This window comes from Trifolium pratense, linkage group LG4 (assembly GCF_020283565.1).
Source record: "Trifolium pratense cultivar HEN17-A07 linkage group LG4, ARS_RC_1.1, whole genome shotgun sequence".
Taxonomy (NCBI): domain Eukaryota; kingdom Viridiplantae; phylum Streptophyta; class Magnoliopsida; order Fabales; family Fabaceae; genus Trifolium; species Trifolium pratense.
In genome coordinates this window covers 20,030,592-20,046,110 of record NC_060062.1, presented here as the reverse complement: position 1 = coordinate 20,046,110, position 15,519 = coordinate 20,030,592, and the positions used below count along the sequence as shown (strand labels likewise).

The 15,519-nt window shown below is 33.9% G+C and overlaps 3 protein-coding genes across 3 annotated transcripts; 2 read left to right on the top strand and 1 right to left on the bottom strand.

Moving 5' to 3' along the window:
- Positions 1-1,744: 1,744 nt before the first annotated feature.
- LOC123921902 (calcium-binding protein CP1) lies at positions 1,745-2,511 on the top strand. The gene has a single exon (XM_045974616.1). It carries the CDS (start codon positions 1,814-1,816, stop codon positions 2,294-2,296), a length of 483 nt encoding a protein of 160 aa, XP_045830572.1. The 5' UTR covers positions 1,745-1,813; the 3' UTR covers positions 2,297-2,511.
- Positions 2,512-4,771: 2,260 nt separating this feature from the next.
- On the bottom strand, positions 4,772-10,287 carry LOC123921315 (DNA replication licensing factor MCM2). The gene is made up of 17 exons (XM_045973806.1): positions 9,869-10,287; positions 9,601-9,782; positions 8,972-9,144; positions 8,693-8,882; positions 8,386-8,605; positions 8,055-8,262; positions 7,665-7,799; positions 7,384-7,575; positions 7,132-7,304; positions 6,852-7,040; positions 6,647-6,763; positions 6,373-6,457; positions 6,150-6,293; positions 5,919-6,044; positions 5,646-5,828; positions 5,292-5,453; positions 4,772-5,181 (listed from the first exon to the last, which is right to left on the bottom strand). The coding sequence occupies exons 1-17, from the start codon at positions 10,069-10,071 to the stop codon at positions 5,065-5,067; spliced, it is 2,799 nt and encodes a 932-aa protein (XP_045829762.1). The 5' UTR covers positions 10,072-10,287; the 3' UTR covers positions 4,772-5,064.
- A 3,795-nt stretch (positions 10,288-14,082) lies between these two features.
- Positions 14,083-15,176, top strand: LOC123881865 (transcription factor bHLH148-like). The gene has a single exon (XM_045930616.1). The coding sequence runs from the start codon at positions 14,462-14,464 to the stop codon at positions 15,074-15,076; it is 615 nt and encodes a 204-aa protein (XP_045786572.1). The 5' UTR covers positions 14,083-14,461; the 3' UTR covers positions 15,077-15,176.
- The last annotated feature ends 343 nt before the right edge of the window (positions 15,177-15,519 follow it).

The following is a 15,519-nucleotide window of genomic DNA, read 5'->3' as shown; positions in this document are numbered from 1 at the left end:
CCCATATAAAGTTGTCTTCCTTTTCGTTACTGAGCCAGGCAAAAGCAACGTTGAATGTCTTCTCGGTCGAAGTGTATCCGACTATTTCAAACAGCGGCATTTTGTACTTGCTGGTTTTGTATGTGGAGTCCATCATCAGCACAGTATGAAAAGAGTTCAATAAAGTTATGGACCTCGGATGTGCAAAGAATATATCTTGAAGATGTTCTACTCCATTTTCAACAACCGTCCGATACTTGTAGTAGTACTTGTTATCATCAAGCTTCTTGCATAAGTGTTGCATCTCAGTCATGGACGCCCTCATTTTAACTCTGTACCTATGACGAGCGTTGTACACTTGCTTTGCAGAGGTCTTGTTTTCCGGATCTCTCTCCTTTAATGTGGACAATATGTTTTTTGGAGCCACCGCATTCCTTGTCATCTCGTCCATAAAATCCTTCTCTTGTGGTTTCAAACGCCCCGCCACGAGATGCCCTTCAAGCCCTTTGTCCAACTCGTGGTTATGCATACCGTTGACAACAGTCAAACGCCATAGTTTTGTTGCCTTGTTGTAATACCCACGGAGTCGGAAAGGACATTCGCATTTTCTTGTTCCGGAGGTATCGGATTTCAACTTCTTCTTGGCTGGAACATACTTCCCACTACGTTCACACTCTAACACCAATTGAGCCTTTCTCTTCTCGCCCGAATCGGATCGCCTAACTATAATTGCGAACCTTAAACTTTGCGACACGCTTCGAGCCCATTTGATCAACTCATCTCTGTCGTTCTCTTCCCTATCAGTCGCAAAATGAGACGATGTGTCAATTTCTATCGGCTGCGGCACATTAGGAGGACTTCTTGGTTGACCAGCTGGAACAATGCCCGTTGCAAAAAGGCCAAGCACAACAGGTCGCCTAACTTCGACAACTTCGTTAATTTCGCCTTCCGTAACTACAGCATACGCAAATGAAAAAACAATCAATCAACCACACATAATATTTACAATCCTATTACAACACTAATTAAACACATAGGACACTATGAAGTCAATATGAAGCCAAAATAAAGCCAAGTCAATATGAAGTACAGTTTATAAGTCAATATAAAGTCAAGTCAAGCCAAGCCTAAGCCTAACGCAGAGTATGAACATTTCGGTTCGTATAAACCGAAGGTCACATAACCTGACTTCGGTTTATATTCCCCGAAGGAATACTGTCAGAAACCTTGCGAGAACAGAGTCTATGATAGCAAGAAAAAACGAATTTAAATCGGTGGTTACCTGAGTTTTGTGCTTTGGTGCGTGTTGAATCCATTAGATGATGCTTCAATCTCGATTTCAAGCCTCAAATGCGTCAAAAGTTGATCTTCTTTCCGTAAGATTTTCAAATTCTCGTTTTGTGAATAATAAGAACTGACAGCAGAGTATTTATATATAGAAACACTTCGGTTAACATTAACCGAAGTAATTGAGCGAGTGGTTTATATAAACCGAAGTCCATGGCCTGCGGTTCGTAAAAACCGAAGTCTCTTGACAAAATTTTTTTATACCGCAAAGGGCAAAATGGGATTTTCGGGGGGTATAAAAGAAATGGGGGGGGTCGGGAGAGAAAACTTCTTCCCCCAAAAAGTTGAAAAACCTTTACAAAGTCCAAAACCTTGCTGCCCAAGTCCCGTGTGCATGCATTCCCAATTTGTGTGGGCCCCCATTTTCTCGGAAGCCCAGAATCTTTCCACATTTCCAACCTATTTATTCAACAAACGTTCAACAAATTCATAAAACACAAAACACAACATATTTATCATTTCCTCAAAACAAAACAAAAAAACCATCATGTGTCCTTCTGGCAGAACCCTCCGCCCACAACCTCCAACAACCGATTTCCGGCCGGCATTCGAAATTCTTGACACCGATTGCGATGGCAAAATAAGCCGAGACGATCTCCGCTCATTTTATGCAACAATAAGCGGAGGCGTCTCTGCTGATGCAATCGGTGCCATGATGTCTGTGGCTGACACAAACATGGACGGATTCGTGGAATACGAGGAATTCGAGCGGGTTGTTAGTGGAAACAATGAAAAGAGACCGTTAGGTTGTGGTGCCATGGAAGATGTGTTCAAGGTTATGGATAGAGATGGTGATGGTAAACTTAGTCATGAAGATTTGAAGAATTATATGAATTGGGCTGGTTTTCATGCTACCGATGAAGATATAAATGCTATGATTAAGTTTGGTGGTGGTGATCAAAACGGTGGCGTTAGCTTTGATGGTTTGATTCGTATATTAGCTCTTGATCATTTTGTCCCTGTTTATTGATTCATTGATTAAATTAATTAATGATGATACTCGACAAAAAATGGTTTTGATTTTGATTGTTATTGCCAAACTCTTGGGTTTTGGAAAAACCCCTTTTTGATTTTAGAGAGGTGTAATGTATTTGTTGAGGGATGATGGATGTGAAATTGTTGATGAAATGTATTAATATATGAATGAATTTTGCTTAATTGCCTCAATCGTGAGATGCAATTTCATTTATTTTGTTTTAATATTACTCCCTCCGGTCCTTATTATAAGAAACACTTTGACAAAATCACACATACTAAGGAAGGTAAATTTTCTCATTAATGATTCTAACATTTTATGTTATATTCCAAAACTAACCTTTGACTAGCATGAGAAATAGACTTCTCTAATTAATGCACTAGCATTATAATGAATTATTTGATTGTATTTAATAAGGGTACAAATGGAATTGTGTCAAAGTGTTTCTTATAAAAAGGACCAAATAAAAATTCCAAAGTGTTTCTTATAAAAAGGACCGGAGGGAGTATTATTTTTTGGTTACATCTTTGGTTTTAATATTATAAACCTCGTAAGAACAAACAAGAGTCTTGTAAGAGTTTAATTGTTAGGTCTGAATTTAAACCTCAGGGAAAGAAAAATACAATGAAAGTTTCGCAAACAACCAATCAAATTTATTCGTAAAATTAGTTGTTTTTCGTGACAAATGATGATAATAACATTTCAGCGGTTCAAAAAAAAAAAATAATAATAATAATAATAATATTTCAATACTTCAATTTTTTATTTTTTATTTTGTGGAAAGATTCGATAAATCGTGTTTAACACACGGCGATAAACATAAACCTCTCCAGTCTCCTCTCTAAAGAACTATAATACCGAACATTTTTTTAGGGCCCATTTGGTGCAAAGGATAAGAGACAGGATAAGATAATTGTATCATATCCTGCCGCAATCCAGTGTTTGATGATACAGCAGGATATGATAAGTTAATCCTGAAGCTTATCCTATCATGTCTCTCTAGTTATAATTCTTATCCTGAATTTGAGCTGGGTTACCAGCAGAATAGGATAAGAAAAAAAAATTACTGATTTATTTTATAAAATATATTTTAAAATACATAAAATAAAATTAATAAAATATAAATAATAAAATAATTAATTTTTAAATATATATGTGATTTTCTCACAGGGATAATTTTGTAATTTACATATTCTAAAAAATCAAAATTTTACTAAAATTACAATATTTTAAAGTAAAATGATTATTAAAAAATTGACAAATAGGGATATTAATTTAAATTTTATAAAAAATTAAATATAATTCTTTTGCAATAGTAGTTTTATTATTTACGTATGAGATATATCATATATTTATTTGGCTTATCTAACATGTATATATTATTGAGTTATTTATTTGATCATAATTCATATAAAAAATTAAACTTGATTATTTTCTCATGATTTTTATTTTAAATTATATAAAGTTATTTGATTACTTATTTATATTTTTTATTTATAAAATTCAAAGTATTACAAAATAATTTTTAAAAAATAATAATTGTTTTACAAGAGTAATTTTGTCAATTAAATATGTCATGTATCTTATCATATTATTATTATATGCAAGTATCTATTAAAAAACAAAATATAATAGTTATCATGTTTGTTATCCTGTGCGCACCAAACATAGGATATGATAACTGAGTATAACTGTTATCCTGCTGTTATCCTATCCTATTCTTATCCTGTTTTATATCATATCTTGTTACTATGCTATCCTGCGCACCAAACGGGCCATAAGTATAAGTTATTTGTGTTACCTAAAAGACACTAATTAGTGTCAATGGCTTTTTCCTTTTCTCCTTCGCTAATGTAACTGATAATTAGTTTTGTTGTCCGAAAATAATGGAAGAAATATTTAGTTTCACCTTTTTTTATTAACAATTTGAGAGATAATCTGATTTTTTTTAACAATTTGAGAGATAATTTGAAAGTGGTAAAAAATTTCATCAATTTTGTAAAAATGAGTTGTCCAACCCAATTCTAATATAAAAGTCTCGTTCAAAATCTATTAGACCAGCTATTATTAAATTTTGGCTATTAAACCACCCACTAAGTTTAGTAGTGTTGAATGAAAGTCTGTTATGTGTTAAAAAAAATCTCGATGACCTAAATATATGTTTATAAATAGATAATCATCTTACAAACCAAATTTATAGAATTAAATGAAGTACATCCTAAAGTTTTAGAAAGAAAAAATTACATTCAAAATTATACAAGTATCTGTAAAGAGCTGGTGACCGCAAATTACTTTTCATCTTACAAACCAATTTAAATCTGGACACATCTTATAAAAGTATCTATAAAGAGCTGGTGACTGCAAATTCCTTCTCTCCGGTTATAAGAGGTGGACAAAGTTTATTGACAGACTATATTAGTGCTAGCCCTCACAAGCTACTTAGCTACATGGCATCCATGAGTGTTAAGGTTGATTCAAAAACTTGAAAGATTTTTTCCCATTACATTTTACTACATTCTTCAAGGTTCATCTATCATATTTCCCAACAATTCATAAACTTTTTATACCAGCAATGTTCATTTGATAGATCCTTTCCAAGAGAGGATCCTCAATCCTAAGGGACCATACTGGGCCCAAACCAAGTGGCTATTTAGTAATTATATAGATATGAAAAAATTAATGCAAATACATAACATTCAAAAGTACTTCCAGACTAATATCTAGAATATGACCAAAAATAAATCCATAGATGCACTCTACTTTCACCTAGCAAGGTGATGTCTGATCACTCGTCGTTCATCATCATATACAAAATTGGCATCTGAAAATTTCCTGCTGTTGAAGAACGGTGTCAGATCAGATATATCATACTCTTGAGCCTGCAGTGTAAAAACAAAACAAGAGTTGGTCACAATTACTCCAATTAGAAAACATAGGACTAGTGTTAATTACCTTAGCATAGAGAAAACATGGACCTAGTTTTAATTACCTTAGCATAGAGATCGTCTACTTTGACATCTATGTGTGTTAGATTTGATATAGATCCAGTGGCAATTCCTTCGAACTGCAAAGCATTGTTTACAAGCCCGCGGAGAATATAAATGAGCATATCATTATAGTCCTTCTTGAAAGTCATGTACTTTCTAAAACTCTGCAATATCAAAGACCATTGTTTATGAGAAGAGCATTTGTCCAGTACAAATTCCATGAATGCCAATGAAAACTACTATAAGGCGAGTAAGCATAATAAAAAATTGCCAAAAGAAAAGGCAACTTGTAACAAGATGTCAAATACTATTTGCATTTCATTGAATTCTGATGCCAGATTATTATTTTTCTATACCTTCTGGAGTGCCTTCTGCACCCCAAACTTTTGGGTTGAAATGAATGAATCAAGTAGAACACGAATTGCCATGTCCACATCCTCTTGTGTGACATGCTGTCTGAGATGCATTCTCGCATGAGCTTCAGACATCCTTATCATTGATTCAATGTGCCTTACTGCGATGGGGACTCCTTGTCCGTGCTAAACAAGAAAATAAGAGCAGCATGTTGGTGAAACCGATAAAAGCAATAAATACAAACAAAAGTTTAAGCAATAAATGACAGGACATACAGATGATTCCCTCCGCAGCTCTGCATATACATGTGTCAGTTTCTCTAAATCAGCATCATGTAACCTTGGGAAAACATTCAACTTGGCATATGTAATGTACTTCTTCAGCAGATCTTGAGGAAGTATCTGCAAACAAACCAAGAATTCCTTGAGACACAGAACTGACAGAAGACACAATCTAAGTTTAACTAAAATTTATGTTACTGGCAGCAGCAGGGTTTGAATAAGGACCTCTGGGTCAGTTGGCATTCCAGATGCATCTTGGGACTCACTCACAGACTTATCATCATTGTTAGCACCCTTGGGTTGTGATTTGAAGTGACTGTCAACAACAAACTTTGCAAGCATTTCATCAGTGACTGGATCAACCACGTCCTGTAAGATTAAGAACTCCCTCAATCAATAAATGAACAAGTTAAGAGTTTATAGAAGAATTGATGGATTTAAACATAACCTTCACAACGCAGAGGACGTCAAAACGAGAAATAATAGGATCTGTCAATTCAACATTTTGAGTAAACAATTTTGAGGAATCATATCTGCAAATCCAACAAAGTTTAATTTGACAACTCAAGTTAGAAGCTAGGAAAATGAAACTAAACTATATTATATACAAGTACTCAGAAGTTGATTCAAGTTCTTTCAATATGTATGATATGGGATATGAAGTCTTAGTTTGGACACTGATGAACCAGTGCCAACCCACGCTCAGATACATATTTGCTCACCTTCCTCCAATTGGATTGGCAGCAGCAATGACAGAACAGCGTGCTTGAAGAGATGTGACAATTCCAGCTTTCGATATGCTTATGCTTTGCTGCTCCATGGCTTCATGGATACTTACCCTGTTAATATATATCTAAATATCAAGCATGACTGAAAAGATACTATGGTAAAACATAACATAAAAGATTACAATATATATATTCTCACCGATCCTGATCATTCATCTTGTCAAATTCATCAATGAGACAAATTCCCCTGTCAGCTAGAACAAGAGCTCCCCCCTCAAGGGTCCATTCCCTTGTGACTGGATCCTTGTGAACTGCAGCTGTGAGACCCACAGCAGAAGCTCCTTTGCCAGTGGTGTATACAGCTCTCTGTCCAGTTTTTTCCACATACCTGTCAGCAGAATTTTGTAATATTTAATAATTAACTGATCACCATTAGCTAAAAGAAGCATACAAAATAATAATGACGGATAAGTTTATACTTTAGAAATTGAGACTTTGCTGTTCCTGGATCGCCAAGAAGGAGAACATTTATGTCCCCTCTCAGCCGATGTTTCCCTTCAACATTCTTTTCTTGACCTCCAAACATAGCTAAAGCTATTGCAGTTTTTATATCATCATGACCATAGATTGATGGAGCAATAGACTTGACAATCTGAAATTCAATTTATAGTTCATTAACAACAAATATTCAATGGGAAAAAAAAATACCACTAGAAGTTTAGGGAACAAACCCTTTCTCCAATTCGGGGGTCTTTGCCCAAATTTTCAATCTCTTCTTTGTCTTCCTGTGTAAGTTTGTAGGCAGAGAAGAGATCTTGCTTCTTTGTAACATAATTTGCCTCGACAACAGTGGAAAACACTGGAAAACCATTCTTTGTGTTTAGAGACAAGTCAAAGTTATTGGTATAAACACCTGTGACCTCCTGAAATGTTTTATCAAAATATAAACATAAGAAAATCATTCTAGAACACCCAAGACCAAAAAATAATGAGCTAAAGTATAGGATGGTACAATCTCTTCTCCAGGTCGAGCACAGTCAATCAGATCATTCAACAGTATAACTTCCTTGTATCTTGGCAATCGCCCCGCAGGAACAATTCCTGGGCTCTCTTGAAGAGTGAGCTTTTGAAAATTTCTGTAAATTGTCTATTGCAAGCATAGAAGTAAAAAAATATGTTATTATTACACAAATATTAGTCGTCAGCTTATTTTGTAGTAAAACCCCCAAAAATTCTATAACTTATTAATCATAATACACCTAAACTGAGCAGTTCTTATGTAGTCATTTGGCCAAGTCAAAGTGAAGAACAACAATCAACGCGAATTGGGTTATTTCAATGTCCTCATTTCTAACTTCTTTTGCAAACTTAGTTTCAAAACACAAGGATTTGAAAGTAGTACCTGTTCAATATTGACACTGAATGGTCCTTTTGATTGACACTCGGGACAGGAACCAACTTTCACCTCTGAATAGGAATTCTGAAAAAAAGGTCCTAAAATTGCCCCACATTTGTTACAGTCATACTTGACCTGTTGCAACTGGGGGAAAACTCCGGAACGCCTGGTTACAACTCCTCCAATTCGGATCATTGTATTCAAATGGATCTGTCTGCTCCATAGAAGGCAACTATTAGTATTTCATCCAAAGGAAGAGAGAGGAGGAAGTATTTCATCCAAAGGAAAGAGAGGGGAGGAGAATGGTGCAATATATCAGTTGGTTTTTTCAAGTTACCTAATATTTCGAATCTGATCATAAACTGGTAAGTTGGTAATGCGCACATAAATCTTTTGATGTATATGTTTGTAATTTGGATGTAATTGAAAGACAACGCTTTTAGCAACATCCTCCATAACTTCTAAAACAGAATGAGGTGCATCAGCCAGCCAAATGGCAATGTTGGGATGGACGTAGATAAATTGCTTGTAATCTATCTCCAAACTGCACTTGTTAGCTACAATTAAAAGACACAATAAATAAGTTGGTGCAAAGAAGATATTGATGACTGTCAAGACTACAAGGCCTGTAGAAAATGTATTACCTGACACCATTTCATTTATCAGACGCACATATTCAAAGTCTCCATGTTCATTCTTTGGATTGACATAAGTGAGTAAGAAATCTTTGAACTTTCTGGCTATGAATCGGCGCACTTCATCTCTTGTAACCCATTCTCTAAGAGTTCCTTGAACACGGTACATCTCATACCCAGCTTCGTCATCAAAATCATCCTATATTCCATGATCCCGTAAATAAAATCAACCACAAAGCTGCTACAATATCTTATTCAAACGAAAAAGGAAATCAAAGCTGGAAGTACCTCATATTGATCATCATCATTTTGATCAGTAGTTGGATTATCCTCCCTTGAGTGTCTTCTTGGTGACCTTCCAGGTGAACTATTCATCCCATCAAGATCATCATCACTCGGTACAGAAGACCTGTGATCAGCTCTGGCCCTTTTAGAAGGCCTATAACTGTCATCATCAGTATCTGCAATAAAAAATTCAGATATCAACAACCAACATCTTATGTTTTATAAGTAAAAACCCAGTTAACAATAACAACTAGCAATAAAGCTAAACATTCTCTAGCTCATTTAAAATAAGCAGAGGATCGACCCCACACATCATATATCTTTTAAGCCACAATGCTTCTTTTAAGAGTGAACTGTTATATATCCTAATCCATGCTCATTCTCAATAAACAATCAAAATAATTTCGTCACTAACAAATAACAATACAACCAATTTCCCCAGAATTAATATCAATTCATTCAATTTGCCTAAAACAATCTGGTATTATCAAACAATTTTGATCAATTTAAATTTCCAAACAATAATTCAACCTAAAGTCCTAAACCCTAACTAGTAATTAAGCATGAATAAGCAGTTGATAATAAAGGAAATGGAAATGAAATGGAAAAAAAAAAAAAAGTGAAATGGTTACCCCCGTCGTGGAGAAGCTGAGGAAGTTTACTGCGATTGGAAGCACGACCATCGCGATTATCCAGTTCAATTTCAGCAGCCCTACGATCCTCCATGATCTGATCAAAATCTCTCTCATCTTCAACCGAATCATCCAATCCAACCGATTCGAACTGATCAGCTTCATCCATCCTCCGATAATCCCTATTCAACAGTTTTCATTCAATCAAACATATATCTTACAAAAAATGACTGAGAAATGAAAGAAAAAATGAACTAGCGAAACTCACTCCAGAAAATTGTCATTGTAGAGATCTTCTCCATCTTCATCTTCTTCCGGTTCAGGTTCGTCACGAATGATATCAGGATCAACGGAAGCTTCGTCGTCTTCAGAAGCACGACTGGTGTGAGTGTGAGGAAGTTGATCGGTGTTGAAACCAACGGACGGTGAGGTTGGCGAATCGGGAGTTGATGCAGGGTTTCCAGAATCCATGGTTCTCTACTCTTCTAGCTTTGAACTCTTTCACTCTCGATTTCACTTTCGATTCAGAATATGTTTTCTTCTCTGGTTAGGGTTGCAACTTCCGAGGGTTATCGATCGGTGATGGTGGGGTCCATTTCTCTTGGCGGGAAAACTTTGGCGCCAATTAGCTCACTTGTTGGGCCGTTGCTCACTTCCTATACTAGGCCCATGCTAGGTCCATTTTTTCGTTGGGCTTTCAAGCTAGATTTTTCATGACACCTAAAATATAAAAAATTGATGTTGTAAATTTTTATGAACCAACTTAGAAAATTGTATTATATGTGATAATAATAATAATAATAATAATAATAATAATAATAATAATAATAATAATAATAATAATAATAATAATTTAATTAGATGGATGTATAAAAAGGTCAATACAATTTTATTTTATTTTTGTTTTAGGAAAATTAATGTGATAAAGATATTTAACAAGTCATTAAAATAGGTTTTGCTTATTATAGTGTTTTTTTAGGTGAGAAAAAGGAAAAGAAAAAACGATTGGGGTTAAATAATGTTTACCTCATCTGATGTTAGCGAATTTTAGTTTATCATGTGCTATATTTTTGGCAATTTCAACCATGTACTGTGAAGATTTTGTTGCTTAGTCTCTTGCTCCTGTAATTTTAGCGAATTTCGATTTAACTCTTTACAAGTATGTCACGTTATTATTTATGTTCATATATAAACCATCATATTCAACGAGAGACTAAAAGGACAGAATTTTCACATTATAGGGTTAAAATCACAAAAAACAATATTACCATGGAGTAAACATGAAACTCACTAACATTACAGGGGTAAATGCTTTTTAACCCGAATGATTGAAAGTAAACAGAACAACAAAGTCAAGTTTTTCCTCACAGATACTATTCAAAATTAATTGACAAAATATTTCTCAAAATAATTTAACAATTTGCTAAAATTAATCCAGTTGATAGATAGTTGACTCATAAAGTGTAAAAAATTCGTTACTATATTAATAAAATATGTATAGCAATATTAGAGTATCGTTGACTATCGTATTCCTAAAGACTTAGAAATGGTTTATCGGTTCAATGTTTTACAATATTCTAAGTCAAGTTTCGGTTAAAATGTTGTTTTAGTACTTCACCCAAAAAAAATGTTGTTTTAGGGTCTGTTTGATCTGCAAAATATAAATACTAGACAGAACAGTACAGGACAGTACAAGACAGAACAACACAGGACAAACATTTAAGATATTGAACAAACTTTGTGTTGTACGATATTTTGTAGATAAAAGGTTATTTTGGTATTTTAGACAACTTGTGCTGAGGACAAAAAGTTGTCTCGTGGTTCCGTGCGGGACAAGACTTTCAAGTTTTGTTCTGTCCCTTGACTGCCAGTTTATCCAGTACCAGGAACAGTTTTAAAATCAAACACAGTACATCAGAAGTTGTCCTGTCCAGTCCCTTATTTTTTAGCAGATCAAACACACCCTTAGTAGCAAAATGTAAATGTGCTGAAAATTAACGGATACAAACCGGTCCCCAACTTCACCAAATGAAGTAGGGACAAAGTCCACAATTTGCACTCGTACTGTGATATCACAAAGAATGATTAGTAACATGGTGGGAAGCAATAAGAAGTTAATAAAAGGACAAACATCATCTTCATGCTTCCTCATTAGGTTTAACTAATACGTAATTATTGAGTATTAAATAGATATTACTACAATATAGGAGACTGGGACCTTCATTTCAAATAATATGTAGCATATTGATGGTTGTCAAGAAGCTAAAAAGGGAACAAACAAAGCCGTGGATACGGGAAATGCCAGAGAAACAATCCACATAGCACATGCATTCCTCTATTTTTTAAGTATTAGTATTGTCCATGTTCTTGGATCATTACATTACATTACACACCTAATAATCATTGCACGGAATGAAAACAAATTATTTGTGGGGTCTTAATACTTTGTTCTATAATGCACTCAATTAGTGGAAGCCAACACTATAAACTCATCTAAAAGGGTTATCCAATTAAATTTGTTCAATGTTCATCTCTTATGAGATTTTTTTTTTTTTTTTTTTATGTTCATCTCTTATGAGATTAGATATAATTAATCTTGTACAATAAGAGAAGCATATTGATTATTTTAAAATAGTACTAGAGTCCACACCTCATTTTATAAGTTTCGTGTAGGTCCTAGTATTGCTACCAAAGTGATGTATCTATACCCCAAAAATGTTCCATTATATCAAACATTATAATTAGTAATTAATTCAAGGTAGTTAGTTTTCTAACTAATTACTTTATCTTTAAAAATAAAACCTAGTTTAAATTTTTCTTTCAAAAGGAATAATGCCAATTTTGAGTAGTTTGTTGTAGTGCATTGGTTTATTATCTTCTAATCCAAATGAATTTAACGATGCTAATTAGATAAAGATTGGGCGGAGGTGATTTAGTTTAGATTCTAAAAAAATAATAGGTTTTTATTTAAATGAAATTATTTGTGATTTATAACATGCCAACTTTATGTACTTGATGTTGATCAAAATGTGAGCATGGAGCAAATGGGTCTTGGCCTAATTATAGATGGTTTTCGGGTTGAGAGTGACATATACTACTTATTTTTTTCCCGTTTTTTGGATGTTCTCGTTCGTCTTTCGAAATTTTAAAAATATCTCTTTCACTATTTAAGTAGCGAACTCAAGAACGCAAAATTTAAAGAAGAAAAAAAAAAAACAATTCGCATCTTAGGATGTGAATTGAACTATGATACTCCCTTTATTTTTCATTACTATTATTTAGTTACTAAAAAGGACAACAGGGAGTACTAGTATTACCCAGCTCCTTCACTCAAAAGCTTGAACACAATAACTAAATCCAACCAATTGGGTGAGAGAGGAAGTAAAGGCATGCCTGCATAAGAAAAAGAAATGCAATTTTAAGCTCCACCGATGTGCCACTTTTGGTGCACGCATCTAGTCATCTACTATCTACCTTTATATTATTAATTCTCTAATTTTCAATTAAAGGATCTTAGTATTTTTTTTTTAACAAGCCAAAATGAGATATATTAACTAAATCAGCTTCCCTGACACAAGACGTACCGAGGTAGACTACAAAAGTTTACAAGAAGAGACAAACAATCAAAAAAACATATACAAAAGTCATACAAAGCCCAAACAAAATTATGATTAGCTCTCTTTGTTTTAATTTATAGATTACTTTGGAATTTTCTGATCTTAAATTATAAACCACATTATATTCCTATGATTAATGAAGAATAATTTTATAAAATAATTCATAAATTTTACTTCCACACAATATTAAACACATTTTTCTTAACAATATTACAATTCTATAGTAAAAAAACAATGTTATATATATATATATATATATATATATTACACTATTCAATTATTTAAGTGTATTTATTTATTCCTTCAAAAAAAAAAGTGTATTTATTTATTCAATAACTAATGAGAATAAGTCATATTCATGTTTATCCGATAACTAAGGCATGTTATATAAAAATTGATTTAAAATTAACCATGAGTATTACATAGAAATATGTTTACTGTCTTCCTTATTTTTAAGTAATCCCAAATTATTAAGTGAAATGTATACATCATCTTCTCTTTTTTTTTTTGAAGAAGCTAAATTAGCCCACCCAAATTGGCGCCAGAGAGAATCGAACCTCAGACCTCAAGAGGAGCACACTCCCAGGTCCAAAGCCAATACCAATGCACCAACCCAAGTGGGTTGTATACATCATCTTCTTATTTTGTCAAAACAATATGTTTCTTCATTCAACTGGTTTTTTCCCCTTACATTTATTTATTTTTTATTTTCACCATCAGTATCCGATTAACTGGACTGCGTAATATAATTCGAGGAATAGTTCTTATATCAAGTAGTTTTAATTCCCTCCCAATCACAATTATGAGAAGATGAACTCTGATTCTCTATTAAGTCCGACGGGCGTTAAATGTGCTTTGTAATTGAAAACAGAAAACGACGTGTGGTTTGTAATTGTGCTAGTCCTTTATAAGTATCCCACTCCGTTACGCTCTTCCTTCAACCTCACCTCACCTCCCAATTCTAGGGACACGGACACCTCACCTACCCCGTCCTAAGTTCCCTTCTCTTCTTTCTCATCCAACTCAACCACCACCACAACACAACACCTTTCTTTCATCTCTTCTAATTACATATTTCTTCATTTTTATCACTCTAACTCACCACTTTCATTTTTCAACTACAACCAAAATAAATACTACTAACAATCTAACCACTTTTTCCACCATCATCAGAAACCATAAAAAGGAACAATCTTTCAAACCCATTTAAAGAATTCAATCCAATTTCTAATTGGGTATCTCAAATGACATCACCATCTACAACAACACCACCAAACATAGTAACAAACACAGACTCAAAGAGAAAGAGAACAAAAAACAGAGCATACAAGAATCTTCAAGATCAGCTTCAAACCACCCACCCAAAATGGAAATCTCAAACACAACAACAAATCTACTCTACCAAACTCCGACAAGCCTTAACAAGAGTCAACACATCAACAACACAACGCCGTGGAAAAGCCGTTCGAGAAGCCGCCGATAAAGCACTAGCCATGACAGCTAAAGGAAGAACTCGATGGAGCAGAGCCATTTTAACAACCCGGCTCAAACTCAAGTTTAGGAAGAAGAAGAAACAGAAACAGAGACTAACGGCGTCACCGTTAAATCGGTCAAAGAAATCAAGGATCAATGTTTTACGGTTGAAGGGGAAGGTGGTTCCTAGTGTGCAGAGGAAAGTAAAGTTCCTTGGAGGATTGGTTCCTGGTTGTAAAAAAGAACCGTTACCGGTGATTCTGGAAGAAGCTATTGATTATATACCTGCGCTTGAGATGCAGGTTCGAGCTATGAGTGCTCTTTTTAATCTTCTTTCAGCTTCTACTTCCGGTGCCGGTGCCGGTGTTGGCTCCGGTTCCAGTTGATAAGCCACTTGTTTTGGGCTGTTTGTGTAATATACAAAGCCTTGTGTCCATTTTTTAAAATTTTTATTATTGTGAATTATTACTAGTATTATTTTTATTATTTGCTTTTTTTTTTATATAATTATTATTTGCTTCTTTTAAAATGATGTTCACTATACTCTTTCTAAGTGAATTATAAGCAAAATTATTTCATATAAGGGACTATTTGTAAAAAAAATGCTCCAAAGTTAATAACATTTTTCATTTTTTTTTAATTTTATCTTCTAAAATTAATATTTTTATTATGCATTTTAAAAAAGTATTCAATTGAATTTGGATTGTTCTGAAAAAATGCATCTTCAAATAAATTCATTAATCAATTGAAGACCCGCTTGGTTAATGATGTATATACATATACTAATTCTGTCCCTAAATTTATTTATTTTTTAAAAAAATTTAGATGA